The sequence below is a fragment of the Oryctolagus cuniculus genome, chromosome 6, assembly GCF_051225735.1.
Source record: "Oryctolagus cuniculus isolate XC-2025 breed Fujian yellow rabbit chromosome 6, ASM5122573v1, whole genome shotgun sequence".
NCBI lineage: Eukaryota > Metazoa > Chordata > Mammalia > Lagomorpha > Leporidae > Oryctolagus > Oryctolagus cuniculus.
The window spans coordinates 119,777,425-119,796,171 of NC_142872.1; the positions used below are offsets into that span (position 1 = coordinate 119,777,425).

Genomic DNA, 18,747 nt, shown 5'->3' on the forward strand with positions numbered 1-18,747 from the left:
GTATTACTTTCATAATTATGAATCAAACTACTGTGTGTGCTATACTACAAAGACTCCTATAGCTACTGTTTCTACTTAATGGCTCCTTAGAGAATGCTTTTCTTTCTTATCTAATAAGAAAATAGTGCTCGTCTTACAATTTTTGCTGTCTGTACAGTGGGAAATAGTAATTTATTTGAATTAAGATAACTTTACAAATAAAATGCTGGTTAAGTAAATTTGAATTCATTAAATATATGCATATGGTTTAGAAACAAGAAGTGTGAAATTTCCCACAGCAGTTAAATAGTCGAATAGTTCAGTAGTTTAATTAGACTTGCACTTAACATGGTAGCAATACAGTGCTAACTGTGTGCTGTAGACTCTTCTCAGATCTTTTCATATGATTACTCATACTAACCCTAGAAGGTAGCTTCTGCTGTTTTCTCCATTTAACTGAAGAGGAAGGCAAGGCACAGAGACACTCGGTAACTTGCCCAAGTTTACTCAGTTAAGTAGAACTCGGGTTGGAATCTGAGGAATATGTTTCTGGATTTGAACCCACGCAGTACTGATTTCGGTGTCTTGCCATTAACCACTATGCTACTTCTGCAAATCTTAAGAATTGTTAAAATTTTCCTGTCTTTGAGCTTAATTTTCAGTTGTTAGTGACAAAATTGGTTCTTTTCCCTTTAGGTACTTCATGTGTGTGTCTACCAGGATTTCAGATGATCTCTAATAATGGAGGATCTGCTGTTATTTGTAAAAAGTGCCCGGAGAACATGGTATGGGGAATTTATTTTAAAATAACTTTACTGTAAAAGTAATAAATTCAGTGCTTTTATTTTTCATACTACAATTTAATGTTTAATGCTTACTCACAAACTTTAAAATTACTGTACTAAATTTACTTTTACTAGAGAAAATTTTGGGAGATCAATGAAATTTCATGCAAACACAGAAAAAGAGAAAAGTAGTTCTTTTTAATCTGAAATACAAAAAACCACAAAGCCATAAAAATTTGCTTCTTTTATTTTGCCTCATAGAATAGTTTGATAATAAATTAAAATTGATTACTAATACACATATGAAGATGCTGCCAAAAGTTCATGGAAGCCGGCACCACGGCTCACTAGGCTAATCCTCCGCCTAGTGGCGCCGGCACACCGGGTTCTAATCCCGGTTGGGGCGCCGGATTCTGTCCCAGTTGCCCCTCTTCCAGGCCAGCTCTCTGCTGTGGCCAGGGAGTGCAGTGGAGGATGGCCCAGGTGCTTGGGCCCTGCACCCCATGGGAAACCAGGATAAGTACCTGGCTCCTGCCATTGGATCAGCGTGGTGCGCCGGCCGCAGCGCACTGGCTGCAGCGGCCGTTGGTGGGTGAACCAACGGCAAAGGAAGACCTTTCTCTCTGTCTCTCTCATTGTCCACTCTGCCTGTCAAAAAAAAAAAAGTTTATGGAAAATGGAATTAAAAGTTAATTTTATCTTGGGGCAATAAATCTGATATCCCTCTATAGTTTTTTTTTATTTCCTTGAACTTTTATATAGTATGACTGGTACAGATTGAGTTCAGTGTCTTCTCTGGGCCAGCAGTTTTATGTAATGACTTATGTTCATAAGGATATCTAAAGTAAGAAGTTCATGAAGCATCAGTTGCATCAGTAAATAGGTTAATTAATATTTGTTGCTATTAGTCATTATATAAACATTTTTGGAAAATTAACAAATTAATAGTTACTATATATGTTATTTCTTGACTAATAGAAATATATTTCTCAGCCATTTTGGATAATTTCTGTGTGACTTTTCTGACTTTTATAATAGTATTTCTTCTCATTGTCATATAAAAACTATTAAATCTGGGAATTTATAAAGTTACCAGTTACTCTAATTTATGGCTATTACTTATAGTCCGATTACAGTTTTGATATTATGTTTTTGTATGTATTGATCCTAGCTAATTGCCAAGAATAAAAAGTAAAAAAAAAATGGGCTGGCGCCGCGGCTCACTAGGCTAATCCTCCGCCTAGCAGCGCCGGCACACCAGGTTCTAGTCCCAGTCGGGGCACCGGATTCTGTTCTGGTTCCCCTCTTCCAGGCCAGCTCTCTGCTGTGGCCAGGGAGTGCAGTGGAGGATGGCCCAAGTGCTTGGGCCCTGCACCCCATGGGAGACCAGGAAAAGCACCTGGCTCCTGGCTCCTGGCTCCTGCCATCGGATCAGCGCGGTGCGCCGGCCACGGCGGCCATTGGAGGGTGAACCAACGGCAAAAGGAAGACCTTTCTCTCTGTCTCACTGTCCACTCTGCCTGTCCAAAAAAAAAAAAAAAAAAAAAAAAGTAAAAAAAAAATGGTGCCAAAGCAGATTTATTCTTTAGTGGCATTATTTAAATATTTTATAATTTTAAAAGTCCTGTATAAATATATCACCAAATATAATCTTTTTCTTTTTAAAATAAAACAAGGTTTATATGAAAGACAAGAGTTAGAGAGATCAAGAGACAGAGAGGGGCCAGTACTGTAGCAGGTAAAAAGCCACCGGCTGCAATACCAGCATCCCCATATGGGCACCGGTTTGAATCCCGGCTTCTCCACTTCCAATCCAGCTCTCTGCTATGGCCTGGGAAAGCAGTAGAAGATGGCCCAAGTCCTTGGGTCCCTGCATCCACGTGAGAAGACCTGGAGGAAGCTCTGGCTCCTGAATTTGGATCGGCACAGCTCTGGCCATTGCAGCCAATTGGGGAGTGAACCAGCAGATGGAAGACCTCTCTCTCTTTCTGCCTCTCCTTCTCTCTCTGTGTAACTCTGAGTTTCAAATAAATAAAAAAATCTTTTTTTTTTTAAAGAAAGGTTTATCTTCCAGTTGCTGGTTTATTACCCAAAGGGCTGCCACAAGCACTTGAGCCAACTTCAGTTGCTTTCCCAGGGACATTAGCAGGGAGCTAGATCACAAGTGGATCAGCTGGAACTAGAATCAGATGTCAGCTATTAAGTTTAGTTATATTCATGCTATTGCTATGTTTTTTGCCTAGGTTTCTCCTAAATTATATAATAACCTCTATTTTGCATGATATTCTTTATCCAAATCCTTTGATAGTACACAATTTTTGATTCATTTTAGAGGCCGGCGTTGGGGTACAATAGGTTAAGCCACTGCCTGTGATGCTGGTATCCCATATGGACACCAGTTCATGTCCTGGCTGCTCTACTTCTAGTCCAGCTCCTTTATAATGCACCTGGGAAAGCATTGGAAGCTGGCCCAAGTACTTAGGCTACAGCTCCTGGATCCTGGCTTCAGTCTGGCCCAGCCCTGTCTGTTGTGGCTTGTTGGGGAGTAAACCAGCAGATGGAAGATCTCTGTCTCTTCCTCTCTCTCTAATTCTGCCTTTCAAATTAATAAAATATTTATTGACTCATTTGAAAGAGTTACAGAAACAGTGGGTGAGGCAAAGGGAGATCTTCCATTACCTGGTTCACTCCCCATTGGCCGTTGCAAGGGCCCCACCAGGCTGAAGCCAGAATTCTGGAACTCCATCCGGATCTCTCACATGGATGGCAGGAGCCCAAGCTCTTAGGCCATCTTCCACAGCTTTCCCAGGGACGCTAGCAAGGAGCTGGATCAGAAGTGGGACTGCTGGTGTCTCAGGCGTTGGCTTAACTATGCTACAACATTGGCCTCAATATTATGTATCTACATACCATAATATTCAAAAATTAAATTTTAAAAGTTAATGTATTTGGATTTTTTAAAAAGTAATTTTGGAACATTTACTAAATTCTGTTAATATTTGTTGTATCCTAAGGTATTAATATTTGAAGTATCCAAAGGTACTTCAAAGAGTTCATGGAAAAATGTAATTAAAAGGTGTTTATTTTGCTGCAAAAAAATTTGGAGTGCATACATATTTTTACCATAAAACACATTTTTCATGAACTTTTTGAAGATCTCTGTGTGGCTTTCAAAATTGTTTGGACCAAAATAAACATCCTTTAGTTCAGTTTTCTACAAACTTTTTAAGAATCTTCGTATTTGTAAATGGAAAAATTAAATGACAAAATTAATTATGAAAGAATCCTTTTGAACTAAAGATCATGAAGAAGAACTATTACCAAAAATTGATCTCTTAATAGTATCTACATATATTAATATATAAATTAATTTTAGAAAATAAGTATGAATTAGCTATTCAGGGAATTTTTTTAAAGATTTATTTATTTATTTATTTGAAACTCAGAGTTACACAGAGAGAGAAGGAGAGGCAGAAAGAGAGAGAGGTCTTCCATCCGCTGGTTCACTCCCCAATTGGCTGCAATGGCCAGAGCTGTGCCGATCCAAATTCAGGAGCCAGAGCTTCCTCCAGGTCTTCTCACGTGGATGCAGGGGCCCTAGGACTTGGGCCATCTTCTACTGCTTTCCCAGGCCATAGCAGAGAGCTGGATTGGAAGTGGAGCAGCCGGGTCTCGAACCAGCGCTTCAGGCCAGGGCTTTAACCCACTGCGCCATAGCACTGGCCTCAAGGAATTTTTTTTTGAAGATTTATTTATCTATTTGAAAGGTAGAGATAGAGAAAGGGAGAGAGATCAAGAGATCTTCCATCTGCTGGTTCACTCCCCAAATGGCTTCACCCACCAGGGCTGGGCCAGGCTGAAGCCAGAAGCCAGGAGCTTTTTCCTTGTCTCCCACATGGATACAGGGGCCCAAGCACTTATGCCATCTTCTACTGCTTTCTTAAGCACATTAGCAGGAAGCTGAATTGCAAGTGATGGAACAGCAGGAACTTGAACCAGTGCCGATATGGGATGCCATCACTGCAGGTGGAGGCTTAACACATCTATGCCACCTCGCTGTCCCAGGGAATTCTTACACATCTCACACATGTATGGTGTTGAATATTCACTAAAAGTTACACTGTTGTGGCTTTTTGAACCTATATGATTAAGAAGAGGCAGTTCAGCTTAAAAGTGGAATAAAGTTCTTTTTTTTTTTTTTTAATTTAGAAAGGTGTTACTGAAGATGGCTGGAACTGCATTTCTTGTCCTAGTGGCTTAACTGCAGAAGGAAAATGCCACTGTCCCACTGGCCATATTTTAGGTAAGAATTAGATTGTTTATGAAATGGTAACAATGAATCTTCATATGTGTTTGTGTTTTTTGGTCTTTTTAACTTTATAAAGGAAAGGAATTTGTTTCAATTTTTAAAAAATTATTTTAATACAAAGAATCAATTGAAAGTAGTTCACACATACAATTCTAAGAATACAGTGATAATTTTCTTCCTTCTCTCATTCTTTCTAATTTTTGAGATAACATTTTTAATTTACATTATAGCTGTGTGTTTTTTAAGTATCAATTCATAATTTCTTGGATACTTTCTATTTTATTTATTTTTTTCAGGACTTATTTATTTATTTGAAAGGCAGAGTTACACAGAGAGGAAGATAAAGAGACAGCCAGAACTTCCATCCACTGATTCAGTCCCCAAATACACAGATGTCCACAACAACCACGACTGGTCCAGGCCAAAGCCAGGAGCCAGAAACTCCAAACTGGTCTCCCTTATGGGTGGCAGAGGCCCAAATACTTGAGCCATCTTCTGCTTCCTTCCCAGGCACATTAGCAAGGAACTGGAATGGAATCAGAAGTATTCAATCAGGCATTATGATATGGCATACTGGCATCATAAGCAGCAGCCTAGCCACAACACTAGCCCCATGTTTGCTTTTTGAAAAGGACTTTAATTTAAATAGCTTGGTAATTAAAAGTATCTTGAGAAATTATTTTTGTACAAAATTTAATGTCAGTTAAGATGTTAACAGGCTTTTTAAAAAAATCTTTATAGGGGCCAGTGTTGTGGTGTAGCAGGTAAAGCTGCTGCCTGCAATGCCAGCATCCCATATGGGTGGCAGTTTGTGACTTTCTGATCCAGCTCCCTAGAAGATTGCCCAAGTCCTTGGGCCTCTGCACCCACATGGGAGACTGGGAAAAAACTCCTGGTTCTTGGCATTGGATCATCCCAGCTCTAGCCATTGCAGCCATTTGGGGAGTGAACCAGTGGATGGAAGACCTTTCTCTCTGCCTCTGCCTCTCTGTAACTCTGCCTTTCAGATAAATCAATCTTGAAAAAAAAATCTTTATGAAGTAGGATTGGATGGCTACTTCTTTATAAGATAAAATATATGCCTCAACTACTTAATCATGTTGGGGAAATTATAAGCATTCCTATGAATGACAGGACCTGGCAAAAATTGTAAACTATGTACTTAAGTAAGACAGAAAAAAACTCATCAGAAAGGAAAAAATGAAAAATCATTATTTGCAGATGATTTTATTTTATTTTATAGAAAACCCAAGGGAGTCACCAAACATCATTATGGTTTTAAAGATCCCAGATATAAAATTAATATGCAAAGAGTAGTAATCTTTCTATATAAAACTAACAGTCCTTTAGAAAATGTGATAAGCAGGCTAGCCATTGGGGCTCAGCAGGTTAAGACTCTACCTGCAGTGCCCGCATTCCATATGGTACCAGTTCTAGTCCTAGCTGTTCTACTTCCTGTCCAGCTCCCTGCTAACTTACCTGGGAAAGCAGTGGAAAATGGCCCAGGTACTTGGGCCCCTGCCACCCATGTGGCAGATTCAGATGGAGTTCCTAGTTCTTGGTTCAGCCTGGCCCAGTCCCAGCTGTTGCAACCTTTTGGGAAGTAAACCAACGGATGAAAGATCTCTTTCTCTGTCTCTCCTTCTGGCTCTCCTCCTCTCTATAACTCTGATTTTCAAATAAATAAATAATTTTTTAAAAATTTATTTTATTTATTTGAAAGAGTTACAGAGAGAAAGGAAGAGACACAGAGAGAGGTCTTCCGTCCACTGGTTCACTCCCCAAATGACTGCAACAGCTGGGGCTGACCCAGGCTGAAGGCAGAAACCAGGAGCTTCTTCTAGGTTTCCCACGTGGATGGAAGGGCCCAAGCCCTGGGGCCATCTCCTACTGCTTTCCCAGGTTCTTTAACAGGGAGCTGGAAGCTGGATTGGGAATGGAGAAGCTGGGACTCAAACCGGCACCCATATGGGATGCTGGTGCTACAGGCAGCAGCTTAACCCACTATGCCACAGCACTGGTCCAAAATAAATCTTTAAAAAAAAGAAAATGTATTGGGAGAAAGCATCTCATTTTCCAACCAAAAAAAAAGAAAAAATACTTAGGCATAAACTTCAGAAGAAATCTGCAAGATTGATACCTTAAGAAATTTTTGAACGCTTCTGAAAAGCACAAAAGCAAGCTTTAATAAATGAAAATAGATTTTTCATTTTTGGATTGGAAGATTAAATAAAAAGATGTTACCTCTCCCACTACTCTATACATTTAAACAAGCCCTAATAAATTTGACCAGGCCCTAAAGTTTGTCAGGAATAATATATGAAAAGCCAAGAAATTCTGTTAAAGAAAACAAGTATGCTATGGTTCAGAGAGGATTTGGCTCTGGAACTCATGTAGGCGTTTAATTCAAAGTTGGGGGCTGGTGGTACTAGGAGAGAGGAGAGTGTAGACTTTATCCAATTAAGATGCTTAATACATGGTAGAGGGTAAGAAGAAGCATGACATGATCATACTCAGGTTTTAAACGGTTTACCAGATTGTGCAGTTTACCCTAGGATTGGGCGTTGTGGCACAGTGGGTTAAGCTGCTGCTTGGGACTCCTATATCCCTTATCAGAGTGCCAGGTTTGAGTCTCAGCTCCTCTGCTTCCTATCCAGCTTCCTGCTAATGCATCCTGAGGTGATGGCCCAAGTACCTGTGCTTCTGCTACCCATGTGGACACCCAGATGGAGTTCCAGGTTCCTGGCTTTGGCCTGGCTTAACCCTGCTTATTGTGGGCATTTGAGGAATGAAGCAGCAGATGGAAGATAGATAGGATAGATAATTAGATAGATAGGTAGGTAATCACTTGTTCTATTTTCAAGTAAATAAAAAAGAATTAAACAGTAAAAGGCTTACTCTGTCTTTTGCATTGAGCATGAAAACAGCACTCTACGAAGGAAGCTGTTAGGAAAGCCCAAGTAATAGCTGGTGGTATTTGTGCCAATGATTTATTGTAGAGGTAGAGAAAATAATTCCATTTCTGAATATATTTTGAAGAGACACTTGAAAGGATTTGCAGATTTGTTTATTTGTTTTAATGTGAAACATGAGAAGAGAAGACACTGAGGACTGAGACTTAGGTAAATACATGGTTAAATGCAGTTACCATTTATTGAAGTAGGGACAACTGTAGGAGGAGAGAGTGTTTCCCCTTTATTTTTGTTAGTTATTTTTTTGTCACCATCCAAAAACTTAGTCATGGATAAGACTAAAGTCCTCTCTGTTTTTTCCAATACTAATTCTTCTCAGCCCCAAAGTAATCCTTATCATTTTGGAGTGTGTATGTGTGTGTCCTTCCAGAATCTTCTTCTTTAAAAAAAGAATCTTACTTATTTGAAAGTCAGAGTTACAGATAGAGATAGGGACAGAGAGAGAGATCTTCTATCCGTAATACACTCCCCAAATGGCCACAATGGCCGGTACTGTGCCAGGCTGATGCTAGAAGCCAGGAACTTCTTCCTGATCTCCCACGTGGGTGGCAGAAGCCCAAGCACTTGGATTATCCTCTGTTGCTTTCCCAGGCACATCAGTTAGGGAGCTGAATCAGAAGTGGAGCAGCTGGGACTTGAACTGGCACTTACATGGGAGGCTGGCGCTGTGGGTGGTGACTTATGCTGCTGTTCCACAACGCCAACCCCCATTTTCTTCCTCTTTTATCATAAAGATCTACATTATAGTCACAGGAAATATAAGTGGTATTTTTACATAAATGTTTCGTACCCCCAGTATTGCTCTGTAGCATACTTTCTTCAGTTAACAACATAATCCTTTAGATTTACCTCTTGCAGTAAATTCTTTTCAGTCTGTTTACAGTATTTCACATTATGCATGTACCACTATTTTGCTGTTTTAGATATGTATTTAGGTTGTTTTCTAACAAATCATGCTTCAGAGAATATATTCAAGAGCAAAGCCTTTCCTATTTACCCTAAAAAATATAGAAAGTAGTTTCAAGTCACCATAACAATAAATCAGTAATATTTTTTCCTCAAAGATTTTATTCCCTACCTATATAGTCCTGTCACACTGTGCTTCTATAACTTGGAGGATTTTTGGTAGTATCTATTAAAGTTTTAAATTCTCATACCCTACAATAATACAGTTTCACTTTTTGTATCTAAAGGCTTTGCTCTTCCATACTTTTTTTAAAGATTTACTTATTTATTTGAAAAACAGAGTGACAAAGAGGAAGAGTCAGAGAGAGAGATCTTCCATCCACTAGTACATTCCCCAAATGGCCATAATGACTGGAATTGGGCTGATCCAAAGCTAGGAGCCAGGAGTTTCTTCCAGGTCTCCCACACGGGTGCAGGGGCCCAAGCACTAGGGCCATCTTCTACTGCTTTTCCAGGCCATAGCAGAGAGCTGGATCAAAAGTGAAGCAGGCCGGCGCCGCGGCTCAATAGGTTAATCCTCTGCCTGCAGCGCCAGCACACCGGGTTCTAGTCCCTGTCGGTTGGAGCGCTGGATTCTGTCCCAGTCGCTCCTCTTCCTGTCCAGCTCTCTGCTATGGCCCAGGAGTGCAGTGGAGGATGGCCCAAAGTCCTTGGGCCCTGTACCTGCATGGGAGACCAGAAGCACCTGGCTCCTGGCTTCGGATCAACGTGGCGCGCTGGCCGTAGCGCAGCGGCCATTGCAGGGTGAACCAATGGAAAAAGGAAGACCTTCCTCTCTGTCTCTCTCTCTCTCACTGTCTACTCTGCCTGTCCAAAAAAAAAAAAAGTGAAGCAGCCGGGACTCGAACCAGCGCCCATATGGGATGCTGGCACTGCAGGCCATGGCTTTATCCACTAACACCACAGTGCTGGCCCCTCTTCCATACTTTATTATGAAGATGTGTGACATACCTTTGTGCAAAGAAAGTGTTTTGAGAATTTTTGGAATAATAATTACAAGTGGATTTTATTAAGTATTTTCTTAGTATATAGAAACTTGTATGTTCATTATGTCTTAACTTTGCTTCTAAATTGTTTAGTGGAAAGAGATGCTAATGGGACCTTGTTGTCTCAAGCAACTTGTGAGCGCTGTGATGAAAAGGAAGACTCCTTTACGGTTGCAAATGCTTTAGGAAACAGGTAAGTAGTACACTGGGAGTTGGCTTTGTTAATATTATCATATATTTACTTATAATTTGTAATTTTAGAAAGTATTTTCCTCTCACATTACTTGTTGCTCACAGTAACCTGACAGAGGTTAGAAGTAGACATTGGGCCGGCGCCGCGGCTCAATAGGCTAATCCTCCGCCTAGCGGCGCCGGCACACCGGGTTCTAGTCCCGGTCGGGGCACCGAATTCTGTCCCGGTTGCCCCTCTTCCAGGCCAGCTCTCTGCTGTGGCCCGGGAAGGCAGTGGAGGATGGTCCAAGTGCTTGGGCCATGCACCCCATGGGAGACCAGAAGAAGCACCTGGCTCCTGCCTTCAGAGGTCGTAGCGCGCCAGCCGTGGCGGCCATTGGAAGGTGAACCAATGGCAAAAAGGAAGACCTTTCTCTCTGTCTCTCTCTCTAACTATCCACTCTGTCTGTCAAAAACAACAACAACAAAAAAAGTAGACATTGACAGGTGAAGAAGCGAGGCCTGGAGCATGAGACAGAATACAGATCAAATCTTGGCTCAGTCTATTGGTTGTTTACCTTTGGATAGTTCAATAAGTCACAGTCCCATGTCTTTAGAATATACCACCTATTTACAGGCTGTGATGGCTCAGAAATCACATGCAAATTTCTTAGCGTAGTGCTATGTATTAATGGCTCCATAAAATGTAGCTATGTTTTGTTGCTATGTAATTTGTACATAATTATGTGCCAAGTACTGTGCTAAAGTATGTATTTTAATGTTATACCAGAAAACATGTTAGTAACTGTTTACTAATTATAATACAGATACAGTGATTTATTTTTTTAATAGATTTATTTATTTATTTGAAAGTCAGAGTTACACGGAGAGAGAAGGAGAGGCAGAGACAGAGAGAGACATCCTCCATCCGCTGGTTCACTCCCCAGCTGGCCGCAACGGCGGGAGCTGTGTCAAACCCAAGCCAGGAGCCAGGAGTCCTCGGGTCTCCCACATGGGTACAGGGGACTTAGGCCATCCTCTGCTGCTCTCCCAGGCCACGGAGGGGAGCTGGATTGGAAGAGGAACAGCCGGATCTCGAACCAGCGCCCATATGGGATGCTGGCACCATAGGGGGCAGCTTTACCTACTACACCACAGCGCCAGCCCCAGATATAGTGATTTATAACACTATATTTTATGACTTCCTGTTCCTCCTTTATGTATGTTTTTGTGCACTCCACACACATACTTCTACCTACACACTCCCTCTAATGTAAACACATTATACCTATTTTAGTTTCAATTTTTTTAGAAGCCTATGTGATAAATTTCTTCTAAGCACAGTTCTAAGTTTCCAAGTTTAATACAAAAAGTAGTTGAGAAGCTAATTCTGGGGATAGTTACTGTTGGGTCATCTTAGGTTGACCTGAGTTGCAAAATCCAGATATTGACTACTGGGCTCATCCCCAAGCTTACCCCTCTAATACTTCTCCAAGCCTAGTCTGAGTTTTATGCTGTGCCCAGGCCCATTTCCTACATGTTCTCTCTTGCAAGTAATGAATACCCATATATACTCATCAGTGTCTCTGCTAATCCAATACCTTCCTTCCCTCTATCTCATTCATTAATGCAAAAAATGAAGTATTTTCATAAAATAAAGATGATACCTCTACTTTATTTTTAAAATATCAGCTAAGGGGCTGTGGTTGTGGTGTGGCAGGTTAAGCTGCCGCCTACGGTGCTGACATCCCATATAGGTGCCCAGTATGAGTCCCACCTGTTCACTCCCCATCCAGCTTCCTGCTAATGCTCCTGGGAATGCAGCAAAGGATGGCCCAAGTGCCTGGGCCTCTGCACCCATGTGGGAGACCTGGAAGAAGCTCTTAGCTCCTGGCTTTGGCCTGGCCTAGCCCTGGCCATTGCGGCCATTTGGGGAGTGAACCCATGGATGGAAGACCTCTCTGTCTCTGTCTCTATCTCTCTTTCTCTCTCTCTCTCTCTCTCTCTCTCTCTCTAATACTGCCTTTCAAATAAATAACTATGTCTTTCAAAAAACAAAATACTAGCTATATGTTTGATGAGAAGATAATATTTTTCAGCCTGTGCTACTTTTTTGTTTTGTGACAGATAAAATAAAGCATATTTGATATAACTACTTGTAAATATTGACTTAGTTTCATATTTATGAATTTTGGCCTCTTTTTTGAGTGACTTATATATTCAGTATTATTTATTCTCTATATTCTGTGTAACTCAAAAATAGTCATCAGTGGTTGATTATCTTGATTACTTTGTCTTACATTTCCAAGAGTGATATAAATATATTCAGATGAGCATTATATTTTAATTTTATTTAAGTAATTGTTTAAATGAATGAATCTATTCTAATACAACAGTTAGGAAAACAAGTTCTTAATTAAATTAGTACAGCTTGCTATGCGCTGTGCTTAATTAAATCAGTAAAGTATAATCCTTTAACATTTTAAAAATTATTTCTGTTATATTGAACAGGTGTGTTCGATGTGAACCAACATTCATTAATACCAGCCGGTCCTGTGCATGTTCAGAACCTAACATTTTAGTAAGGCTAATCTAATCAATCAAGTTTATATTTTTTAATTCAATTGCATATTCATGTCCATAAACTAGATTTTTTTTCTCCCCTGTCTATTTGTGAAGACAGGGGGATTGTGTTTCAGCAACACAAGGAATTTTCCTCCACGTATGATTTCAACTGCGCGTTATGCAGAGCTCGTGAGTATGTTTTGATTTTTTTTTTCATTATTAAAGAACTTTCTGTGTTTCTTCCTCTGGTAATTAATTTTGAACTAAAATGAGAAACATTTATGTGTAACTCACTGTAAAATAGAAATTACTGGGGCTGGCGTTGTGATGCAATGGGTTAAGCAACTGCTTGCAACCAGCACTGCTTATCAGAGTGCTGATTCTGATCCAGTTCCCTGCTAATATGCCTGGGAAGGCAGTGGAAGATGGCCCAAGTACTTGGGCCCCTACCAGTCAATGTAGGAGACTAGGGCAAAATTACTGGCTCATGACTTTGGCCTGATCCAGTACTGGCTGTTGCAGGCATTTTGGGAGTGAATAGCCAATGGAAGATCTCTCTGTCTCTGTCTCTCCCTCTTTTTCTATCATTCTGCCTCTCAAATAAATAAGTCTTTTTATTTATTTATTTGAAAGAGTTACAGAGAGAGAGAGAGAGAGGTCTTCCATCCACTGATTCACCCCCTAAGTGACCGCAACAGCCAGAGCTGTGCTGATTCAAAGCCAGGAGCTTCTTCCGGGTCTCCCACACAGGTGCAGGGGCCCAAGAACTTGGGCCATCCTCTACTGCTTTCCCAGGCCACAGCAGAGAGCAAGATCGGAAGTGGAACAGCCAGGACTTGAACCAGTACCCATATGTGATGCCGACACTGCAGGCTGCGGCTTTACTCACTATGCCACAGCGCCGGCCCCATACACTCTCTTGTTTTCAATCCCAACCTTTTATTCTTAAATCTGTTCTATAAGTTAGTGTTTTTCCATTCCCTTTCCTAAAAGATGATCATAGTGAACTAGCATCTTGGCTTATTGTTTTTCACAACTTTTATTTTGAAAAATTTTGAAATTGCAGAAAAGTTCAAAGAACAAGACAGTGACTATACATGTGTCTTTTACTTAGGTTATTCAATTTTTGTTTTGCCACATTTGCTTTATCTTTTTAAATACATACACACACATAGATGTTTTTCCTCCTGAGCTATTTCAAAACAAGTTACAGACATGACATTTCATTTCACATACTTTAGTGTATACTTAAGAGCAAGACATTTACCTAACATCACAGCCAAGAAGTTAAAATTAGTATAATAGAATGGTCTGTTATATGTTCATATCTAAATATCCCCAATCGTTTCAATAGTATCCTTTATTCCACTTCCCCTATTTGGAGGGGAAGGAATTCAAGATCCAATCAAGGATCCTACATTGCAGTTAGTCCTTTTAAGTCTCTTCTCCCGTAATGTAAAGGTCATACCTGTTCCATTTTGCTTTTGTGGGTTTGGTTTGTTTCTTTTCTGGATTTTTCTGACTGTCTTCGCATGATGAGACTCAGTGAAACATCCTTTTACAAGAATCTTACACAAATATATCTCACTGTTGTCCAGTTATTGGTGGTACTTGGTCACAGTTGTATCTGCCACTCTGTGGCAGATTAAGTAAATTAATGAATTAGTCTGAGACTGTGTAATTGGAGAATTGGAGACTATGTAAATAACCATTGATGAACTTTGCCTTAATTATTAAATGTGTCATTTCTAATGATTCCATAATTCTGTTATTTCCTCTACATTGACTGGTAAACCTTCTTTCTGTGCTTTTTCTTTTTAGGATTTACTGTGATCTCATGGAATCTTTCATGTGTTATAAACAGTTACTGGTATTCTTTTCAAAGCTAACATGTACCAAATTTAAACTTCCCTGTAAGATCGCTCCTGTGTTGTTATGACATAGCTCCATAGGCTTTAGGCACTTCCATGTTTTTTTAATACCATATTTGAGGCTTACCTTGTATAATTGATAATTTTTTAAAAGATTACAGAGAGAGATAGAGACAGAGTGTGAAAGACGTCTTCCATCTGCTGGTTCACTCCTTAAATGGCCACAATGGCCAGAGCTGAGCTTATCAGGAACCAGGAGCTGCTTCTGGGTCTCCCATGTCAGTGCAGGGGCCCAAGGACTTGGGCCATCCTCCACTGCTTGCCCAGGCGCATTAGCAGGGAGCTGGATTGGAAATGGAGCAGCCAGGACTTGAACCGGCGCCCATAAGAGACGCTGGTGCTGTGGGCTTGTTTGGTTGTTTTTTTTTTGTTTTTTTTTGTTTTTTTTGTTTTTGCCAGCAGGCAGTGGTTTTAACATGCTGCGCCACAGAGCCAGCCCTGATAATTTTTTGTTGTTGTTTAAGATTTATTTATTTATCTGAAAGGCAGAGTTACAGAGAGACAGAGGCAGAGAGAGAGAGAGGTCTTCCATCCACTGGTTCACTCCCCAGATAGTCGCAACAGCTGGAGCTGCACTGATCCAAAGCCAGGAACCAGGAGCTTCTTCCAGGTCTCCCACATGGGTGCAGGGGCCCAAGGACTTGGGCCATCTTTTACTGCTTTCCCAGGCCATAGCAGAGAGCTAGATCGGAAGTGGAGCAGCTAGGTCTCAAACCGGTGCCCATACGGGATGCCTGCACTGCAGGTGGGGGCTTTACCCTCCATGCCACAGCCCAGGCCCCTGCTCTGATAATTTTAATAGTTATGTGTTAATCTAGTTTATGCACTGAAATTTATATAATTGTACTTCCTGTGAATATTTAAGTTTTTAATTGTTAATAACATGGTTGCCAACGATCTTGTGCATAAGAATGTATTTTACTATATGTAGGAATTATTGCATTAAGATAAATTTCCTAAATGTTTCTAAAGTCCTGGGTTAGAGTATGTGGGTATTACTTTGTGAAAGGATCATGCAGCTCCTGTGCTATCACTGGCACTGTATGTGGCTCCATTTTACATGCATTTGCTGGTACTGTTGTCTCTGCTTCCCAGTTTTCGCTTTACCAGTTGTGTGTGTGTGTGTGTGTCCTTCAATCTTTCTCTAAGATTTATTTTTATTTATTTGAAAGAGAGACAGAGAGAGACGGAAAGAGAGAGAGAGACAGAAACAGAGAGAGAGGGAGAGAGAGAGAGATAGATAGATAGATATCTTCCGTCCTCTGGTTCAGTCCCCACATGCCTGCAACAACCAGGTCTAGACCAGGCAGAAGCCAGGAGCCAGGAACTCCATCCTGGTCTCCCAGGCATGTTAGCAGGAAGGTGAGTCATAAGCGCAGTAGAGTAGCCAGGGCTCAAACTGGCCCTCATATGAGATGGGGTATCCCAGGCAGCAACTTCCCCACTGTGCCACAGTGCATGCCCCCTTCAACCTTTTTCTATGTGTATATTTTTTCTTACAAATGAGAGGTTTTGCTCATTGAAGAGATGAAAATAGTACCTCATCATTTTGCTTTAGATTTCTTTGTTAGCCGTGGTGCCATGTACCATGTAGTTTGGTAATATGGTAATGTCTACTCTGTCTTTGTACAGTCAGCTTAGTCTGAATGATGCTTCTCAGTGTCTCGTTTTTTTAACAAGACATATAGATAAGCTTTAAAACAGTGGTTCTTAGGAGAGGTTTGTATATATAGCTTTCAAAACTCATGTATGCTTTGATCTCATCTAGAGATTCTGAGTTACTTTCACTTGGAATGAAGCCAGTTATTTTCTATGTTTAGAAAATTCCACAAGAGATTCTATGCACTGCTTTGGAGATTTCAAATCATTCTTCAAATTTCTGTTTATTGTCAATTTAATGCCATATTCATAATATTCTAAATCAGCAAATGCTAACATCTCAGTACACTGTCAAAATCTACTACTTTTCTTTTTTTTTTTTTTTTTTTTGCCACTGCATTTCTTGTATTAGTGAAATGAGCATAGGTTTTTTGGATAATGGATACATTCTAATTTTTGCCTACATGTCATTATTTTTAATACAGTGTATTTGCAATAAATGATATTAGATACAAGTAATTTTTATATTCTCATTAGAATCTATTTTTCCACTAACTTTGAGAAAGTGACATTAGTCATTTCCCATTCAACAACATATATATTTATATATAATGGTGTGGTGTTTAGGAATCTTCATTTGAACTTAAAATTCATCTCTTTGTTTATAGGGCATTTCTTTAACTTCAGAATGGTTTGCAAAGTACTTGCAATCATCAGCAGCTGCATGTTGTGTAAGTTAAATTTTTTTTAAATATTTTATTTTGAAGAATTAAGTTTGTCTTCTGAATAGATATGTCTTCATGGCCATAGTCTGCAAGAACAAATCTTTTCTAGTGGATTGAAAGAGATTACATAAAGAAAATATCATTCCGTATATTAAATTGAATTTATACAGGCTTATTCTACTGGGATTGATTGGGAGGGGAAGCTGTTTGTCATTTAATAAATGTTTATTGATGACCTCCTGTGGATCAGGGCCTGTTCTCAGACAAGGTTAAATATTTCAGAAAAAGAAAAAAATCGCTTTTGAAGTTTTAGTCTTTGTGAATGTCAGGTTATACTAAGTGCTATGAAGGTAATAATTCAGGGTAAGTAATATAGAGAGTAGGGGGTACTATGTCGTGAAGGATGGTCAGGACAGGCACTTCTCAAAGGGGGATATTTGAGCAAAGAAGTGGGAGTGAACCATGTGCATATGTAGGGGAAGAGTATTCTAAACAGAGAGCACAGCAAGATTAGAGACCCCAAAGCACTTCACTAAAGAAGCAGAGTAGGCAGGGAAAGTGGAAGGGAAATGAGATCAGAATGTAGGAAGTGATTGTTAAGCCGGCGCCGCAGCTCAACAGGCTAATCCTCCGCCTAGCGGCACCAGCACACCGGGTTCTAGTCCAGGTCGGGGTGCCGGATTCTGTTCCAGTTGCCCCTCTTCCAGGCCAGCTCTCTGCTATGGCCCAGGAATCCAGTGGAGGATGGCCCAAGTGCTTGGGCCCTGCACCCCATGGGAGACCAGGAGAAGCACCTGGCTCCTGCCTTTGGATCAGCACGGTGCGCCGGCCACAGCTCGCCAGCCGTGGCGGCCACTGGAGGGTGAACCAAAGGCAAAAGGAAGACCTTGCTCTCTGTCTCTCTCTCTCACTGTCCACTCTGCCTGTAAAAAAAAAAAAAAAAAAAGGAAGTGATTGTTGCAAGGACCTGGGGTTTGCTCAAAGGGAAATAGAAGAATTCTGTGCAAAGACATGATCTTATTTTGGGTTTTGAAAGGATCACCATAGCCTAGAGTACAGAGTTTGTTGGAGCAAGGACAGAATAAAGGAAAATTGTTTAGGGGAATAGTACAGTAATCCAAGTGATAGATACTAGGTGTGCAGACAAGACTGCTACCCTAGAAATAGAAATGGGAGGCTGGCCTTGTAGTACAATGGGCTAAGCCACCACTTGTGATGCTAACATCTCAAACTGAAGCGCTAGTTCATGTCCTAGTTGCTCCCCTTCTGATCTAGCCCCTGCTAATACAGCTGGGAAGGCAGCTGAGGATAGCTCAAGTACTTGCATCCCTGCCAACCATATGGGAGACCACTATAGAGTTTCTGGCTCAGCACTGGTATTGTGACCATATAGGGAGTGAACCACAGCTGGAAGATAGCATGTGTACTCACTGGCTCTCTTTCTTTCTCTCTTTCCTATCTTGTCGCTTCCTCTCCCTGTCCTTGGAGACAAATTACTTAAAATGGGTTAGATGTATAAGATCTAATATATAAGCATTGTTCTTTCAAATGTTAATATTTTGTTTAGTAATTTTTAAAAATATCATGCTATAAGTTTTTTACTTAGTTCTTTCAGTAGTTTGTCTTTGTATTTTAGCCTAAATTTTATAATTATGACGTACATATTATTTGTTTTCCCATATGGAAAGTTTCTTTTCTGTTAAAGCTAGAGGAAAGATATTAAAGAACAAAAGAATTTTAATTTAAAAGAATTAGAATG

General features: G+C 40.3%; 1 protein-coding gene across 9 annotated transcripts in view; it reads left to right on the top strand.

Annotated features, from left to right (window-relative positions):
• Window positions 1-18,747, top strand: part of TMEM67 (transmembrane protein 67) — a 109,370-nt gene that overhangs the window by 1,718 nt on the left and 88,905 nt on the right. For 4 of the 9 annotated variants that reach the window (XR_016235817.1, XR_016235818.1, XR_016235816.1 and 1 more), the window contains exons 2-7: window positions 676-764; window positions 4,974-5,067; window positions 10,091-10,190; window positions 12,680-12,749; window positions 12,818-12,922; window positions 16,932-16,994. Coding sequence is in view for 4 of the 9 variants with exons in the window: in XM_089335528.1 (XP_089191654.1) it covers window positions 676-764; window positions 4,974-5,067; window positions 10,091-10,190; window positions 12,680-12,749; window positions 12,818-12,922; window positions 16,932-16,994 (521 nt within the window). In the remaining 5 variants the exon portion in view is untranslated. Of the gene's footprint in view, window positions 1-675; window positions 765-4,973; window positions 5,068-10,090; window positions 10,191-12,679; window positions 12,750-12,817; window positions 12,927-16,931; window positions 16,995-18,747 lie in introns of all 9 variants that reach the window. The other 5 variants (XR_011389227.2, XM_070075288.2, XM_089335530.1 and 2 more) reach the window with 4 other exon arrangements.